The sequence below is a fragment of the Phragmites australis genome, chromosome 14 (genome assembly GCF_958298935.1).
Source record: "Phragmites australis chromosome 14, lpPhrAust1.1, whole genome shotgun sequence".
NCBI lineage: Eukaryota > Viridiplantae > Streptophyta > Magnoliopsida > Poales > Poaceae > Phragmites > Phragmites australis.
This window is the reverse complement of record NC_084934.1, coordinates 24389873-24407828: the sequence shown is the minus strand read 5'-3', so window position 1 is coordinate 24407828 and position 17956 is coordinate 24389873. Positions and strand designations below refer to the sequence as shown.

General features: G+C 48.2%; 1 protein-coding gene across 1 annotated transcript; it reads left to right on the top strand.

Annotated features, from left to right (window-relative positions):
- The first annotated feature begins 688 nt into the window (after positions 1-688).
- On the top strand, positions 689-7551 carry LOC133890170 (protein TIME FOR COFFEE-like). The gene is made up of 13 exons (XM_062330628.1): positions 689-1535; positions 1634-1779; positions 1870-2203; positions 2308-2707; positions 2818-2869; positions 3039-3128; positions 3237-3480; positions 3567-3636; positions 3715-3799; positions 3881-4309; positions 4399-6577; positions 6665-6841; positions 6929-7551. The coding sequence occupies exons 1-13, from the start codon at positions 1031-1033 to the stop codon at positions 6934-6936; spliced, it is 4719 nt and encodes a 1572-aa protein (XP_062186612.1). The 5' UTR covers positions 689-1030; the 3' UTR covers positions 6937-7551.
- Positions 7552-17956: the final 10405 nt, after the last annotated feature.

Below are 17956 nucleotides of genomic sequence, written 5' to 3'. Positions count from 1 at the left end.
ATATTATTAATTTATTTTTTATCTTTTAATATTATCATCGTCATAACAAATGTAACTGTAATGGTACATGCAGATAAAATTCGACGATGAAAAAGAAAAAAGTAATTGTATAAAAGAGATCATGATTTTTCTATGATACTTATTTGTTTTAACTTATAAACTGTAACTTAGTTGTACAATCTAGTCTCTAGATTATAACTATCTAATAATCTATTTTTCATCAATTTTTATATATTATACAATTCATTTTTTACCATCTAAATCTTTATAATTCATAATCTACATGCTACTGTTCACAATCCATACCTAAAATAAATAAACCTAAATTGAGAATTTAATGCGGCACACCAAGAATTATCTCTATAATAATTGATTAATTAATGGGCTAATGGCGCTGCCCCATCCCCACCCACCTCCTATTGCCGGTGGACGCTTCGATTTTGCCCGCGCGCTAGCGACCGCCACGTGTCAGTCGCAGCCCCATGCTTGAGGCGGAAGGAAGGAAGGCCCGAGATTTTATTGCGGGTTTGGTGGTGCGCTCTCCGGGTGGGGCCCTCGCATGGCCCGATCCGAGGGCGGCGGTGGCGGCCACGGTGGCAGCGCGGCCCCGGGGCCGTCGGATGCGGGATCGCAAGGTGCGCGGATCTGGGCCGTTGGATGCGGAGGTGGGCAGCGACAAAAAGAGGATGAGGTGAAGGGGGAGCCTAGAAAGGGTACCAGACGGCGAGGCCGAGCCGGAAAGAGAGGGCAGGAGAGAAGGTGAGCAGACGAGAGGAGAGGAGAGGAGAGCAGGGTAGTAGCAGGAGCATAGTGACAGAGAGATAGAGCTGTAGAGAGAGGAGGGAAGCAGGTAGGAGGGAGAGCGAGAGCGAGCGAGCTCTCCCGTAATCCTACCTCGCGGAGTTGCTAGGTTCGTTAGGATTTCTGAGCCGTTGTTGCTCGGATCTGCGTGGTGGTGGTGGTGTCCGGCGGAGTCCGGCGAGGAGGCTGTGATTTACCGGAGATCGGAGCCGCATGTCTCAGATCTGAGATGGACAGGATCCGGGACGGCAGGAGAGGCGGCGTGTCCGTCGGAGGCGGGCCGCCGCCGCCGAGGAGGCGACTGAGGAGCAACGGCGGCGGGGGCCCGAGGGACTCGCCGCGGTCCGAGAGGCGGCGGGGCGAGCGGCTCATCCTCAACGGCGGGGGTGGCGGCGGCCGGGATGACGGCGACGACACCTCCGACGAGAGCCTCGGTGACGACGACGACGACGCCGAGGAGGAGCTCGTGCCGAGGTATCAGCCCGCGCAGAGGCGGTCGCCGAGCACGGCGCCGCCGCCTCCGTCGCCGCCGCAGCCTGGCGGCGGGCACCACCATAGCAGTAGCAGCAGCGGCGGCGGTGGCGGTGGCGGTGGGGGTTACCACAACCACCACCACCACAACACCCAGCAGCAGCAGATGCAGCGGAAGGGCGGCTCCAATCCTAAGAGCCCTATCGTGCTCAAAGCGGCCGATGAAATGATCGGCGTGCCTGTCCCGAGGAAGGCTCGCTCAGGTACGCAGCACCGTAAAGCGCGGATTTTTGGGTCTCCCCGGACGGTTTCATCCATGTGGCCAACGCTAATCTTGCTGCTATTTTTATGTTCTTCGCAGCTTCTACGAAAAGGTCTTCACACGAGTGGCCAGTTCCCGGCGGCGGTGGTGCTAGCGCCGGAGACGGCTCGCAGATCCAACGGCCTTCGTCACGGCCGATCTCTCCGCCGTCGGCCTCAACCACCGCCCCTGCTCGGAAGAAGCTGGTGCGTTTCTGAGTCCGGCGGCGTCCATCTCCTTGCATTTTTCCTCAGTTCTTGATATTCTTCTCTGTGGGTGTGTCTTCTGCCTCTCAGAAACCACTTGGTGGCGGTGGGAGCAGCAGCGGTTCAGGGCCAGCACCGAAGCAGCGGCCGTCGCCGTCCTCAGCACCTTCTACAGCCCCGTCACAGCCGCCACCACCAAAAATTTCGAAGTCACCATCTTTCATCCAGGAGGAGATCGAGGTCGCCGAGGTGCTATTCGGGCTTACGAGGCAGTTCCCGTGCCCTCCCAAGCAGGAGAGCAACCACAAGCTGGAGCTCAGAGACGCGCCTGAGGCCAAGTCCGGGAACTCCTCGCCGGCTCCCTCGTCGGCTCCCTCGTCTTCTGGCGTCCGACCGTCAGATTCCACCTCCCTTGCCACTATAGGTTTGTACCTCTTTCCGTTGGTGTTTTTGTCTCTCTTTTTTCCCCTTCTAGTTTTCGATTTTTGGTTTTTGGGGTCTAATCGACTTTTTGGCCGGCTGATGCAGCGCCAAAGAGGAAGAGACCGCGGCTGGTGAAGTACGACGAAGACAGCCGTCAGGCGAGCCCAGCAAAGCCAGAGTTGGCAGAGCCGTCCTTAAGGCAGGAGGCGCCTCCTGTGGCGAGATCAGAAGCAAAGACATCTACGTCGGCAGCAGCCGAAAGTGGAACCAGCACCGCCCCCACCCCCGCCCCTGCCCATCTTGAGGCTTCACGAGAGCCAGAGAAGATGGAGGACCGTAGTAGAAGCAGAGATTCGGAGCTCCGGGCCAGCGAATCAGATCGCCGGGATCACAGGCCGGAGAGCCGGGCAGAGCCGACGCCGGCGCCTTCAGGCAAGCCGGACGGTGAAGCAAAGCCGGTGGGCTCCGAGGTCAGGAGCGGCGAAGATATCGCCACGACAAAGATGTGGGCCTCTTGGATTTTTATATTATTGGTGTTGCGATAACCATTATTGTTTTTGGATTGTGCCGATCTGATTAGTATATTCACAATTTGTGTGAACATTTTTTTTCCAGTGAGCTGGCATCGCATGGCACTCGGCAAGAAAAGTTTTGCATTGATCTCATGGTGGGTATATGCTTCCTTGAGTGTGTGTGGTTGAATTTGTCTTGCGGAATTTGTTGGGCAAAGATTGAAAGTGACAATTTTTGCCGCAATTGCTGCTTGTTTTTTCCTTATCTTTTGGTTCCTTTTCTGACTTTTTTCTCTTATTTTTGTTTTTGTATTTTTGTTCTAGGCTCCCCCTCCTGGGAAGCTATCTCCTGATAGAGATGGCGCCTCCGACCCTGACGCGGATAAGAAGGGACTGGATTCTGAGATGGACATGGTGGACACTTCAGTTTCCCCAAAATTTTTATTGGCATCATCAGCTGGAGCATTGGATATTGGATTCTGATTGATCTTTTTTTTTTCATTTTTCCTGGTTACATTCTAGTTGGGGAGAGGGAATTCTGAAAAGAAAGATGGTGAAAGGACTCGGAGAGGGCTGGAGATTGATTTGGAGGAGCAAAAGGTGCAAAGAATTCCGTCCGATGAGCTCGCCCCAAAGAAGCTCACGCTGCAGTTGGATTTGGAGAAGCCCAGCCTTGGTGACGAAAAATCGACATCAGAACGACGGCAGCCACCACCGATGCAGCAGCCGAAGTCCTCAAAGTCTGAGATCAAGCATGAGAAATCTGGTAAGTGTTTTGATGTGCTATATGCATTTGGTTCTTGATTTTGGAAAGGTGTTTCCTTTTTTTGATCTGGTTTTCTTGTGTTTCAGCTATGCCTGCTGTTACACCACCTATGCCAATACCTGTTGGAGGCTGGCTGGGGAGTTTCCCACCGTTTGGGTGAGTTTTGTTACCTGCTGCTACACTCGGCTGCTCAATGGATTGGTTTCTGAAGCTTGCTGTGTTGTATCTTGGCAGTTACCTTGGTCCAGTCCCGGGACTATCGGCAGCTGGCCTTCATCATCCTATGGACGTCAAGCCAAGCTCTTCAAGCGGATTACAGGTGTGTAGTCTCACTTCGGTCAAGCTGCGGGTTAGCATTTGATTTTTTTTCCCTCAAGACTTATAGTCTTTTATATTGCAGCATGCTGCATTGCTTCCTCCGCCAAAACAAACAAAGCGCTGTGCTACACATTATTACGTTGCGCAACTGATCCAGTACCACCAGCGACTTGCTAAGATGAACTCTTTCTGGCCGCCAGCGGCGGCGGCAGCAGCTGCTGCCAACAGATCGGCACCATTCTTTGGTCCAAGACCATTCAACATGGGTGTTGTGCCACCGACGGACGCTGCCTCCCTGCTTGTCAACCCAATGCAGGGGAGCTACCCTGTTAGGGCCCACACTCCACTGCAAGAAGCAAAGGCTCCATCAATGGCTACATCCCCATTCCAGGGGAGCCACTCAAAGGATAAGGCGGCTTTGGGAAATGCTAGTGGTGCTGAATCAAGCCAAAGGAAGCAACCCCCTGCTCATGAAACACAACAGCATTCTACCCCCATGCCGAACATGCTGGTATGTACATCCAGGAAATTTAATTATGTACTTATTATGGATTTTTCAGTTGTTTCTTACAAAATGTGCCCTGCTCTTCCCTTTTACAGCAAGGCCCAGCATTCATCTTTCCATTCAATCAGCAACATGCTGCAGCGGTGGCAGCTGCAAGTGCTGCCAATAGAGTAGGGGATGCAAAATCGTCTGGAGCCAGTAATGCAATGCCACCATCATCTGCCAATGCCCATACTTCAGCAGCAAATCCTGGTGCTGCAGCCATGAACTTGAGCTTTGCCAACTTGCAACCGGCTGATGCCCAGTTCTTGGCTATCTTACAGAATGGTGCCTACCCGTTCCAGGTTGCTGCCCATGCCGGAGGGCCTCCATCATATCGAGGCATGGCACCACCAGGCCCAGGTGTTCCATTCTTCAATGGGCATGTGTACTCTTCTCACATGTTGCACCCATCACAGCAGCAAGGTGCGCAGCAACAAAGTCTTCAGAAGACCCCCATGCCAAGCTTGTCCACTTCATCTCAGAAGCATCAGCCACAACAATCGCAGGGGCTACAGGGATATGCACAAAATGTTAATGCAGCTGCTGCTGCCAGTAATTCCCAGAATTATTCCAGTGGCAATCAGCACCCCATACTACTACCTGGCCTCGCACACCGACAGGATGGCGACAAGACTGGGCAAGATGGCCCATCGAGTGACGACAAGCCATCTCACCCTCAGAAGGGCGGGTATGATAATAATTTTGCTGTTCCAGTTCATCTTCCGAACTTTGCATTGATGCCAGCTGCTCCAGCTGCTGGCAGTCAAAGTGAGAAGAAGTCAAGTGATCACCACCACCACCACCACCACCACCAGCCACAAGTCAGTCGAGGCCAGGGTGTGAGAATTGATCTTGCGTCATCTCAGCCTTTCGTGATGCCCTTCGGCTCCATTGGTCCTCCTGGATCTGCCCCAACTGGGCTTGACTTTTCTTCATTGGCACAGAACCATGCAATGTTCCAGAGCCATCAAGAAGCAGCACGGCATGGTTATCCTCAGCTTAATTTTGCTGCAGCTCAATCTGTTCAAGCGTCACAGCATAAGCCCCAGCATCAGATCACTGGAGAAATGAAATCTGTGGCTGGGGATTCATCCTCCACACCCAGTGCTGGAGACAGCGAGAGAAAGAAATCGGCATCTACTAAGTACCCGGGTGATTCACAACAGCATTCGCTTTCCTTCTCCAGGACAGAAAGCAAGTCTTACATGCCTCCTTTCCTTGGTGGCAACACTAATGAGAGCTCATCCCGCACCTTGAGCCTTATTGGAGCAGAATCTCCAAATGCCTTTGGTATAGGAAACAAATCCACAAGTTCTTCCACCCCTGCATCTATGCCAGCTGCAGCTTCCTCCACCATTTCTCAGCAGCAGCAGCAGCATTTCCTTCAGCTTAACCCGAGGCAGCAGCAGCAATTGATGCAGCAGCACCATCTGAATCGCCCCAGATCTGCTGCACCAAGTACACCAAGTAATGCAGGAGGATATCCAGACCGTCTGAACATGGCTAACTTTCAGAATATGATGTACCCATCAAGTGCTTCCCAAGGGGGAGTTCAATCTCCTCAGTTGAAGGCATCCTCAGCAAGAGTGACAGCTTCATCTGCTGCTGTGACTCCCCCTGCAGCTCCACCCTCTAATTTGATTGTGATGAAGAACAGCAATCCCCATCAGCAACAAGCAAAAGTTCCTATGCAGGCTCTCTCCACTCCCAGTCACCAATCGCAGAGTTTAAGCATGAGTTCGTCCAAGATGGGGGCTTCTGTAACTAATATTTCTACTGGAGGAGGGGATCTATCTCGATCTTCAAATGCTCCTGTTGCTTCCGGTTCACCATCCAATTCAGTGTCCAAAAGTACTGGTGGCAGTCCACCTGCTACTGGAAGTGCAAAGGGTGTTCAGCAGCCTGTCCAATTGCCATCACCACAACAACAGTCAGCAAAGAATCCTGGGTCGACGTCTGGGTCCAAGTCAACTCCCTCGAATCACTACAGTATGGCTATGCCATCAATCCTTGGCCAACAGCCTAACCTTTCACCTGCTTCAAATCCGGGGAGTAAGCAGCAGTCACATATGCCACCATCGTTGAAACAGCAACCCATTCCACAAGGTCACTTCTACATATCCAACACGTTCACTCCGCAAGCTCCAGGAGCTGGTGGCGCTGGCCTCTACCAAAAGCGTTCGGCTGACAAGACGCAGCAGCAGGTGCCGCACCAGCAGAACCCCATGTCAGGTTCGTCCGCAATGCTCTCCCTCTGCTCTGGTTCTATGTCGATTTCCTTTGTCATGATCCCAGCTGATTCAGGGAACGTTCTTGCAGCTGCCGCCAGCAATAACATGAAGGCGCTTCACCCTTCATCCGGTGGTTTTATGCATCTTGCAGCAGCAGCTCAGTCTGCAGGTGGTGTGCCACACTCTCACATGTCAGCTGCACAATTCACTTTCGGGGCAATGCCGATGCCTGTAAAACCCTCAAGTGATCAGAAGCCAGCAGCAGGTAATGGACTTGTATCTTCATAGTTACAGGATCTCAGCATACAGTTCAGTTCTTTTATCTAACAACAGAAATCCCTTTGTTCATCAGGAAAGTAAACAATCTGGACGCCCACACATCGGAGGCTCAGGGAGCGCTAATCTGAATCGGCGAGCTAACTGCTAATTCGGGAGAAGCACGGACGGCAGCCATCTCTTGGGCAGAAGAGGAGCAGCAACCGCAACAACAGTGGCGGCGGCGGTGGCTCGAAGATCCCGCTTGGTCGCTGCTGTCAAGAAGGAGGATGCGCCCATTCCATCCATGCATGCAGAAGCTTTGCAAACTTAAGTATTCAGAATGGTTGATGGGAGTGATACTTTTGTGTAGTTGGCTATCCTCTCATGGTAGAAGGCTGGAGGTGCATAGAATCTCTTTTAGCCGTTTTTATGCATGGATGTCCAAAGCTGACTCTAGCTTTGCTCTTTTTTGTTCTCTTAACTGAAGGAAGTTAGAATTCAGGATAAGGTAACTTTGTGATGCAGTGTTGTTCCCATTATATCTGTCAATACTCTGCTTGGATTGTTTTAGCCAAACTAGGAGCGAGGAAGCAAAATATCCCAAGTAGGAGCCAGCCGTGATTGGGGTGTGGCATGACCTACCTTTTGGGTGTGTTGTTGTAAGTAGCTTTGGAAAAAGAAATGAATGAATGTGAAGTGACAAATTGTGGATGCAAATCTCCAATTCTGGTCTCTGTGATGACTGCAATGCTCATCTGAAAGTGCGGTGCATGTGGAGTCTAGCTGATTGCTTGCATTTGCTACAAAATCTGTGGATGGACGCGTGAATTCCACGTATCATAAGGATGAATAGATGTGTTGAAGCTGTGGCTGAACACACGTGTCTGTGCTGATCACCATGCAACGTGCAGGTTGAGAAGTATCTGGAAGCAACACCGGGGCCTCTCACCATCTCCAGCGCAAGCAGGCTTTTTTGGTGTCGACGTTACCTGTCACAAGTGGGCACGGAGGTGTTGGGTCTGTATGATCCCGAAGCTTTTGTTTTGTTTGTCTAGATCCAGTGCTCCAGCTGGTGATGACATGTGATTGAATTGCCTGCTCCGCTGGATGGTCGAGCGCCAGTAGCTTTACCAGCATGAGCGTTGAGCGGCCCATCTGCTATCCTGCACTCATGAGCAGGTCGTCACAAATCTTCTGCGGTTTCTGGAGATGCACACATTGGTCTGGCGGTCCCTGTCATTACGCAGATTATTGCCTTTGATTGTGAAAGATGCCAACGCTTCTGCATCCTTTTTAGCAGGTGTGTGAGCTGCCTGTGCCTCTCACTTTCAGGACGTTTTAAGTTGCAGGTTTGTGTTAGTGTTGACGTATGCTGATAATCAGGCAACATGGTAGGCGTGGTAGTAAAAAGGAAGTCCTTTTCTTCGGGAAACCGGCTTAAAGAAACTGTCTCTAAACTCTGGAAGAAGGAATGGATTACTAAAATGGTAGGCGCCTGAAACAGCTGCGGCACCGAAGAAAAATTCTATATAACGGTGCTACTACGTTCTTCTGTTTAGATAACCATCATATATCTTTAATATGGATCTCAAAAGATCCACTAAACGCTAATAATATATGTTAAGTAATAAATATGTATAATAATTTTGCATGTGGATGAGATTCAAATATTTGATATTCACATTATAACCTGATGACGACCATCTAAATGGTACTACAGACGTCTCGTACTACAACACCGCTAGATAGAATTTTTTCCGTGCGGCACTTCCCCCACATGCATCACGCATGCCCGCCCACCTCCTTCCGCAGCCGCATCGGATCGGGTCCGTCGCTGTTCTCTCTTCCACCTCCAAAGGTCGTGCGGCAGGCTGGGTGCAGCAGGGGCGGCGGCGCCCCAAATAGGCAACCCTGCTCCGGCAATCGCTGCCGCCTTACCGGTAGGGGTAGACTCCCGGCGCCGCAGCTGGCAGTATTGCATCGTCGAGTGCATGCGTCGGCAGAAGATCCACGGCAGCGGCATGGCGCACGGGCCCGTGATGGAATCGAATGCCCCCGCCTGCCTCCCCATGGTGAAAAGCGAGGATGCGGTCAAGGCGGGAAAGGGGAAAACGATGACCTGGGTGAGCTGAACCATCAGCCGTGCTTCGAATTGCTGCTGATGACAGGGACGCTGAAGCGCGGCAAAGGAGAGCAAAACCCCGGCAAACAATCCAGTCGATACAAACTCTCGCCTCGCCTCGCCTCAGACGAATCCATGGAATCCATGCAAGCGAGAAAGCAAGCAAGCAAGCACTGCAATGATGCAGGCAGTGGCACTGTTTCGTCGCTGGTGTGCCTGTGCGCCACTCTATATATACTGCTAGTACTTTCCCCTAGGCCTTTGTCTTTGTGTGCATGCTTGTCTTTTTTCTCTTTCTGGATCAGGAAGGGACCACTCATGGCACAATCATTCAGTCATTCGGCCGGGGCCATTTCTTTCTCACCTCGGTAAACGGTGGTGGCATGGCACGTCGACGTCTCCTCCCATCATCTCATGCTGTCGTTTTTGTTGGCACCAAAAGTGGCCTACCTATCTATACCTAAATAGACTTAGCCGTCGGCACAAGGCTACAGGCCTCTTTCTTTGGCACTTGCTACGCCTACTACTCCAAGCTGTTCAAAGGCTAGAGTGTTTCCTTCTCCTGGCAATAATGGTGTGTGCAACCGTGTGGCTCAAGCTGTTCAACCCATTCTTCTGAACCCAGATCCCCGATTTGACGAGGTTAAAATATGGAGCAGAGCGTAGAATAAAGATCCTAGGTAGTATCACTTTTGCTTGACAGGATTGGATTCGAATATTAGAATCATGATTTTACCAGATTTTTAAAAAACATATATTTTATATAATTATTGAAATATGTTTAAAATAAAAGTCTAAAATGTTGATTTTGGTAAGTTTAATTAATTTTTGCAAATTTGAGTGTAATTATTAAGGTCAATTTTAATTAAAATTAATTTAAAATATTATTTAATCACAAAATTAATTTAAAACATTATTTAATCACAACACAATCATTTAAAATGTCATATACATTAATTATAACATTATTTGGCATATTACAACATGTGAAGAGTAAAAATATGTCAAATTAAACTGATAGAACTAATCATGGATATTACACTCTTAGATGTATGGTATTCTACTAGATCGTACACCTATGATCATGATTCTATAAATTTTGGATCCATGAAGGGATATGTATCATGTTGGGTCTGTGGGATCTAGGAGTCTAATATACATATCGGGATCGTGACAATCTTGGTAGGAAGAAGCTGCTGGAACGAGCTCAAAAACAACCTAATTCACCCTTCCTATTTACTCTATTTGATCCCAAATATAATTTCATTGAATTTGGGCACAAGAATTAAGATGAGGGGTACAATGACCCAATTACCCATTAATTATTGATAGAGTTAAGTAAGGTGACAAGTTTATTGCATTGATTACAGTATATTTAAGTAGGAGGTAGGTATAGAAGAGTGAAAGAAAAATGTGTACTAGAGTTATAATAGACTTATATTTGGTGTATTTGAGAAAAATCTATAATAACTTATATTTTGGATCAGCGGAGGGAGTACTTTACACCTCAGTTCAGTCAGTTGTAGTAGCATGTTAACGAAACTAACCACACCAAACAAAAATATTAATTCAGGCTAACTAGATTGTTGCCCGTCTCGGCATAGCCTCCCTTCCCCTTTGCTACAGTTTAAAGAGGGCGACTGAAGGGTGATTTGACTTTTAGTGTCGACTTCGTCGGCTCCTCGTCACCTCCGGCGACAGTTCTGGCACCGCAGGTGGAGGGGAGCTACGAGATCGGTAGCCAATGTACATATCCACTCCTTCTACCTTAAGTTTAGGTAGGTTATGGTAAGGTTTGGTTGTTGTGGAGGCGTCGTGTGGGTCGGTGTTCGCCAACTCTGGTGATGGCGACAGTGTCATTTCTGGTGATGGTCAAAAGAGGTTAATTTTGCTCTATATTTTGGCGAAGGAGATGCAACTTTTATCAATCCCCATGTTTGGGTTCCGATTTCAAGCCAACGACTTTGTCCCCGGTAGCAAAATGGATTTTTTGGGCGGCTTTGGCTGGTGCATATACGGTGAGCTGTCGCAGATATACTTCTAGGCCACTCCTCCTGCTTGAAGGATGTAGCGCCAGGTCCTTTTCCCCTTCCGACGAGGTGACGGTCAATGTTTGTTCAGTGGTTTAGATGCGTCATATGGAACTATGACGTTAGATGATGCGACAGTTTTTAAGGTTTGGAGCCTTTTGTCGGGACAATAGTGGAGCTAACTCCAGTGTCGGAGGTCATCTATGACGGCGATGATCGGAGAAGCAAAGCTCGTTGTTGTTGATGACCCACAAGGAATTCACTGTATTTTTTATTTTTCCTATAGTCTTTGTTGCAAAATGGAGATGTATTAGGCTACTTTATTAATATAAGTCTGTCCTTCGGGAAAAAAAAGATTGTTGCCGATCTCCCAAAAAATCTTTTCTTATACGCAGACTCTTGCGCACAAGATCCTCGGAGGACGGGTCCACCGTTGAAGCTAGGCTAGGCCCACGCGCAGCAAGATGTATAAAACCCGAGACCGAGGCATTTGGGGCCCACAGCAGCAACGGAGTAGGGTGTACCCACTAGTTTTTTTCTTGAATTCTACTGTAGTAAAGGGCCAGCATTCCGAGGATATTCTTACGGTGTAGGGTGTACTCACTAGTTTTTTTCTTGAATTCTTACTGTAGCAGCGTAGCTAGTACTACAATGCAGATGCGACCACTGTGGCTGGAGGAGAAAGACAAAATGTGCTAGTGCGACTAGCACAAGCTAGGACTGCATCCAAAACGACGTGGAACGCCTGGGTTCGTAGCATCTGCTCGCGTGTACTAGGAAGGCTGAGCCAACTTCTCTTTCTCCCAGCTTGGGCAAGGTCGCAAGCGGACTGATTTCTTTTGCACACTTTCTAGTGACCACACGTTTGAAAATTGTAAGAAGTTCAGTCTGACGGTGTGAACATGTGGCCGTGTGAATGTCACCAAGGAGCTCAAGAGTTAGAGAGAGGTTGGAGTGGTAGTAAGATCGGTGTAAATGGTATGCGGTGAGGGCGTGAGGCGACGGTGGTGGTGCTGCTGGCGGCAGGCAGGTGATAGGTGACGTTGACGGCGGAGGTGATAAAAACAAAGAGGTTAGCTCAGAGGCAGGCATGGATCTAATAATGAGGATATCGCTAGAGACGGTAAGAGGGGGCGGCACAAGAGAGCATCATAACATGGTGGGAGAAAGAATAGTCCGTGCTAAGAGAAAGAAACTGATAAAAAATGAGAAGTACCCGCTCGGTTGTAGACATTTGGATTAGAATCGGACGTTTGTCATCTCAATTTTTTTTTTTAAAAATAGACACATGAATATATAACACCATCTTTTTTTTTATCGTAGTCCCTGATCCCATGGAGCATCACGCAACTGCTACTTGGACTACACCACCACATCAGCTCTGCTATCGACTTCCGTGGCGTCTTATCCGAGCTGACGAAAACATCAATGTCACCGCTAGACTTATCTCGCTCACGCCATACACTATACACGCACATCTACGCACCCTATATCTATAACTTATACACATAGGTGTTTGGACTTTGAAACGTGTGGTCTATGTTATTCCCTCGCTCTGGACAAAGGATCTCAAAGAAAAAGCTCAAACTTCTCAATCACGTCTATCTACACTGATGGCTCAAAACTCTGCACAGCTAAGCATCCCTGGTGAGATATTTTCGTTCTCGTGGTACGGAGCGGTCGTGAGAAAGCTGCAGGCTAGACACGAAGCACGTGTAGTTTTTTTTTTCTTACTAGTCTATCCATGTACGTAGTGGAGTACAAAGAAGGTCCACGTCGGCACGGCAAACAAGGATCCCTGCCTCGAGCCGCTAATCCAGGACCGCACAGGCACCATGATTACGCGGCGGGCACCTTGTCTGCTCCGGTCTCCGACCGGCGACCGAGACCCCTCACCCGCGCCGTCCAGTGGGGAGCGGAGCGGAGCACTCGTGGGGCCGCCGGCGTCGAGCCAACCACCGCGCTCAAGATCTTTATCGCGGCGGTCACGGGCCCCACCGCGGGCCATCATCGGGCCCTTGGGGTCCACGCCGTGGGGACAGGTGGGCGGGCCTGGCGGTGGACCAGCGAACAGGTTTCGCGGGGAAGGGCTGTAGCTAGGATCTTGTGCGCGCTGCTAGGTGTGTGGTCTGTCCAATTTCGCCGTCAATGGTTATGGTCCAACTTCTGCAGGAACACGACGACCCCAGTCGCCTTTCTTCAAATTTTCATAAAAGATTTTTGGACGCAACTAAATAATGCACGTGTATGATATAGTTATATGGCATGCACATCCCATTTGGATAAAAAATGGTTGGAAAGCTCGACTCACTTATATATGCTTTTGGCTACTTAACACCCGAGCTTCAAACACATTATTTTCAGATCTCATTTTAATATACGACAAAACAAACAAAAGAAATAGTAAATATCCATATATTCTTTCCCTGTTCATTCGGCTAGGTAAGTTTTTTTGTGTTTTGGTTAAAGCAATAAAGCTTAGGTTTAAGATTATAAAAAGCCAAAATCAACACAAGATTTGTACCTAAATAGTTGATTATGAGAAGTGCAATTAGAATAGCTGCAAATAAAATGGAAAAAATAATTTGATGTATTTTGCTTGGCGAATTTGTAGAAGTGTACGAGCAGTTTGGTAAAACAGCAAACAAACCTCAAACGTAAGTTGATTTATTTTTCTTGGCAAATCTAAAGCAATATATGGACAAATTTGTACAAAATGCAAAAGCAAACCGGTAGAGCAAAGAAGGGAAAGGAGCAATCGAGGTTGGAGATGTTGTCGCGTCCCTCAAGTCCTACGCTCTGTTTGGGAAGGTCATCGTGCGAAACTACAACGGCGAGCACTTCGGGCGCCATCACCCCTATCTCAGCCTCCGCCTCAGCGCGTTCCCGGCCGACCTTGCCTTGGTCGGTAGAGCAAAGAAGGGAAAGGAGCAATTTGATTTTTTTTTTGGCAAATTTAAAGCAATATATAGGCAAATTTGTACAAAATGCAAAAACAATTCAGTAGAGCAAAGAAGGGAAAGGAGCTGTCAACGTTGGAAGCATTGTCACGTCCCTCAAATCATATACTTTGTTTCGAAAGGTCGTCGTGCGAAGCTATAATGGTAAGCACTTCGGGCACCATCACCCCCCATCTCAGCCTCTGCCTCAGCGTGCTCCCGATCGACCTCACCTCAGCAGATCCTACTTGGCGGGGCCATGGCCCGATGTGGAGAGGGAGGGGGAGAGGGCACGGGTGTAAGGGAGAGGCCGGCGAGGGAGGAGAGAAGCCTCCCGTGCAACCGCACACCCCACCGCTATTGCTGGCACAAAATTCAGTTGGAACCAATGAGAACTGATCATCGGGCCACGACATCGACGCTGGGAGGTGATTGCCATGACTGCCAATAAAGTTGGTCGCCACCAGCAGCACTACCCACCATGCGACACACCTCATTATTATCGTCGCCGCCACTAGTTACTCAGGATCATATCTCATTTCAACTGGCGCTGGCGCGGATGTGAGCAGAGCACCATAGCAAGTGGGCCCACCCCGCTTGCTCGCAGTGCCTCTGATTTGCCGTGGGAGTGACAAGCAGACCCACGATAGAAGGAAGTCCTAATTAGACGGTTGCTGAGACGTGCGGTGGAAACACAAACGTCTGCATACTTAAAAGTTAAACTTTACTCTCAGACATAAGGCCTTTCAAACAACCGTCTCCGCTTGTGTTCGTGTGACTTTGTACATGTCCGATCACGTGAACGCTCCCACTTACTCGTATTTGTTTATAATAACATTAATATTTTTTGGTGTTCTATATAGGGTACTTCTTATATGCGCGGGACTACCATAATGCTAGGCCCGGTATCTGGCATGACATCGTATGCCTGGGCCATACACACACTTGGGATCCGGCCTGTCCTTTCGCTCTCCCCCAAACAGTGCAACCAGTGCGGCACCTACTCCCTACTTGTAAGGTGCAGCGACACGCAGCGGCCGAAAGGGGACATGCCAACTAGAGCAGTGGCTTATATAAAAACATCCACGAATCGAGTGGTTTTCACTTCTGCCATCATCGTCGTCTCGCCATCATCGCCCGCGCGTCAAGACTCGGAGCTCGCCTAAGCTTCGGCAGCCGGATTGGATAATGGAGATGGAAGCGACCTGACGGCGACCGAGCGGCCGCCGGGCATCCATCCACCGGTGAGATCGCTCCCGCCGGTCATTCTTTATCTCCCGGTCTCCTTTTTTTTCCTTCGTGCCATATCTTACCTTGGTTCTGAGTTCTTCATTCTGGTATCGCGAAAGTCTGATCTGCCATTCAGCAGGTTGGTTGCATATTCTGCATCCATGCATCCGATGCAGGGGTACAGCTTCTTCTTTTTTCCCTCTCCTACGACGGCACAGGGTTTTCCTATCGATTTGTGTTGTGCCAGCACATGCTTGTTTCGTTTTGTTTTCTTTTCTGAAACCAATGTCCTCGAGGAAACGCCATTGTTGAAAGCTCGTCCGGCTTTCGATCGAGTGCTTCTTTTCCTCTTGTTTCTTGGAGTTCTCCCCCATGATCTTTCTAAGGTATCGTACTAGCGCCCAATCATTGTGCGTTATTGTGATGATGCCTTCCCATCTTGGTGGAGGTACGTGCTGGGATGCTTGTATGCTGTTTGATTTCATTGCTGCTAGAAGGTGTTAAGCACGGTCTAATCAGCGCACGTACGTTACTTCCATGATTAACCTAATGTTATGTAAAGACACATGCATGGTGCCATGGAAATTGATGCATGGTGCCATGGAAATTGATTGCATAGTCTCTGTTGCTGTTTTGTGTTGGTATGTAGGCTGACTCCATGCCACATCGTACAACAATTCCTGCCCAAGTGCACACCAAAAAGCTGATCTGTTTATGGATGTGCCTCGGTGTTGTCACTGACTCAGAGCAGAGCTGCTAGCCTGCTACGGGAGAAATACAGGACAGGACATGCACCTGGCTACAGCCGCGTCGGCGTGGGCCCTCGTCCTGCCACGCCAACCGGAGAAGCCAGTCCGTGGTTGTCGCAGGCTCGCAGCCCTATCCCTGTCGGCGTGAGGCGTGTCGATTCCTCGCCGGTGTGCGGAAATCGCCAAATCGGTGGCCTTAGCTTGATACCGCCAAGGCAAGTGATGGATACAGCCGAAGTCTGGTCAGTTCCTCGTGCGAGGAAGAACCAGCGCAGGTGCATCGGCACCGTCAGCTCAGGAACTCGATCGATTTCTTCCAGATGGGACCCATACCCAGCCACGGCCCCACTTCCCCACCACGCAGTCACCTGACCACCGCCCACAGGCACCTCCATCCGCAGTAGCATATCCTACGCATCGGATTCCCCGACGACGGGCCCTGTCCGTCTGACAGCCGGATTGGCGTCACTGCTCCCTCTTCGCTCTGCTCGCAGGCTGCTACAGCACAAGCAGGCAGCCCCAAAGAGGCAACGCTCCGGTTACTGCTGGTCGTACCCTTGCTTCAGGGCCGTCGATTAGCAAGTGCAGGGTGGGCGACCGTACAGGGCCTCCACCCTGCAAGGGACCTCATATGACCATCAATCCTATCTTACTAAAATTAATTTCTATAATTTTAAATTATTAATTAGGTCAACAGCGTATTAACTTGGCCATTTATCTCACTATGAACAGCTACGTCTCATAAATTTTTTGTGAAGATTAGATAGAACTATACGACTAGTACTAAGTATGTTTTAGCCTTTAGGTGCAACTGAAATTTAATCATCCGTTCAAATTGAACACTATAGTATAGCATATAGAATATAAATAGACTATTCACAAACCATAACTCTTCTAGATTGGATATTATTATATTTTTTATGAATTTCTCAAATATTCCTCTTTTTTATAAATATTGATAACATATAACATTAATTCTGTTTTTAACAGTACACATACAATTGTATTCGAGAAAAGATATCTTCTTTTCTGAGAGTGTAATTTTAATTTTGCACAAGGTCCCTATATACTGCGGTACGGCCCTGCCTTGCTTTACCTTTTGGCAGCCAGTGGAGGAGTAGTGACTAGTGAAGTAGCCTAACTGAGCTGAAATGATTGGGTGCGCTTAGGCTGGTAATGGGTCGGGTTAAATCTAGATTGAATAAAATCATGTTCCATCCGAAACCTGCGAGCCATAACTCTACTGAATCTAAGTACCAGCTCAAATGTAAACCAAACCCGTCGGGTGCCCATCGAATTCACGAAAAATCTAAAAATAGATAACATATGATACTGTATTTATCAAAATAGATAACATATTAGCATATATATTCGACACCTTAAATTTTGAAAACCCAATTTCAACACCCGAGGCACCGAAAAAGCATGGGCTCGGTAGTATTTGGCACCTGATATGCCGAATATGGTGCACAATGGCGTATTCAACACCTCAGTGCCAAAAATGACTTGGTGACGAATACGACATTGTTTATCGTATTCGACATCTCAGGTACCGAATACAGCTGCTACCCAGTGTTGTGCCATCAGAAGCTAGCAAGTTGTGTGTACGTATGTGTTTAAGTTTTTTATTTAACTCATGATTTTATTTAGAGTATAAAAATAGTATAAAAATTCTAAATATTTTCATGAGAAAACTAGAGCTCACTAGTAATTCGTTTTAATTGGTTTGATCCAAAAAGTCTAAGCCAATATTTAATTAAAATTCTCTAAATAAGTATAATTTTATAAATTCTAGCAATTTTTAATACCTCAAATAAATTCCCAAAAATCTATAAAAATCACTAATATTCTTCTCATGAGATGTACTAATTTATAAAAAATATTTACAACTCTATGTTATCTGGTGAAAAAGTGAGTTCCTTGGTAATGCTTCATTTATATATATTTTTATTATTTTATGTGATATTCTCTTTTTAATTCAATTTGAATAATTTTTTTTAACATGCATGAAACCTAGGTTCTCATATTAATATTAAGTGTTTGTAATGCTTC

What these genes read in the sequence shown, in the direction of transcription:
- LOC133890170 (XM_062330628.1), top strand. Translation starts at nt 1,031, where the DNA reads ATGGACAGGATCCGGGACGGCAGGAGAGGCGGCGTGTCCGTCGGAGGC. An exon ending in GATATCGCCACGACAAAGAT is followed by an intron (nt 2,708 to 2,817) that starts GTGGGCCTCTTG and finishes TTTTTTTTCCAG; the next exon opens with TGAGCTGGCATCGCATGGCA. An exon ending in GGGAGTTTCCCACCGTTTGG is followed by an intron (nt 3,637 to 3,714) that starts GTGAGTTTTGTT and finishes GTATCTTGGCAG; the next exon opens with TTACCTTGGTCCAGTCCCGG.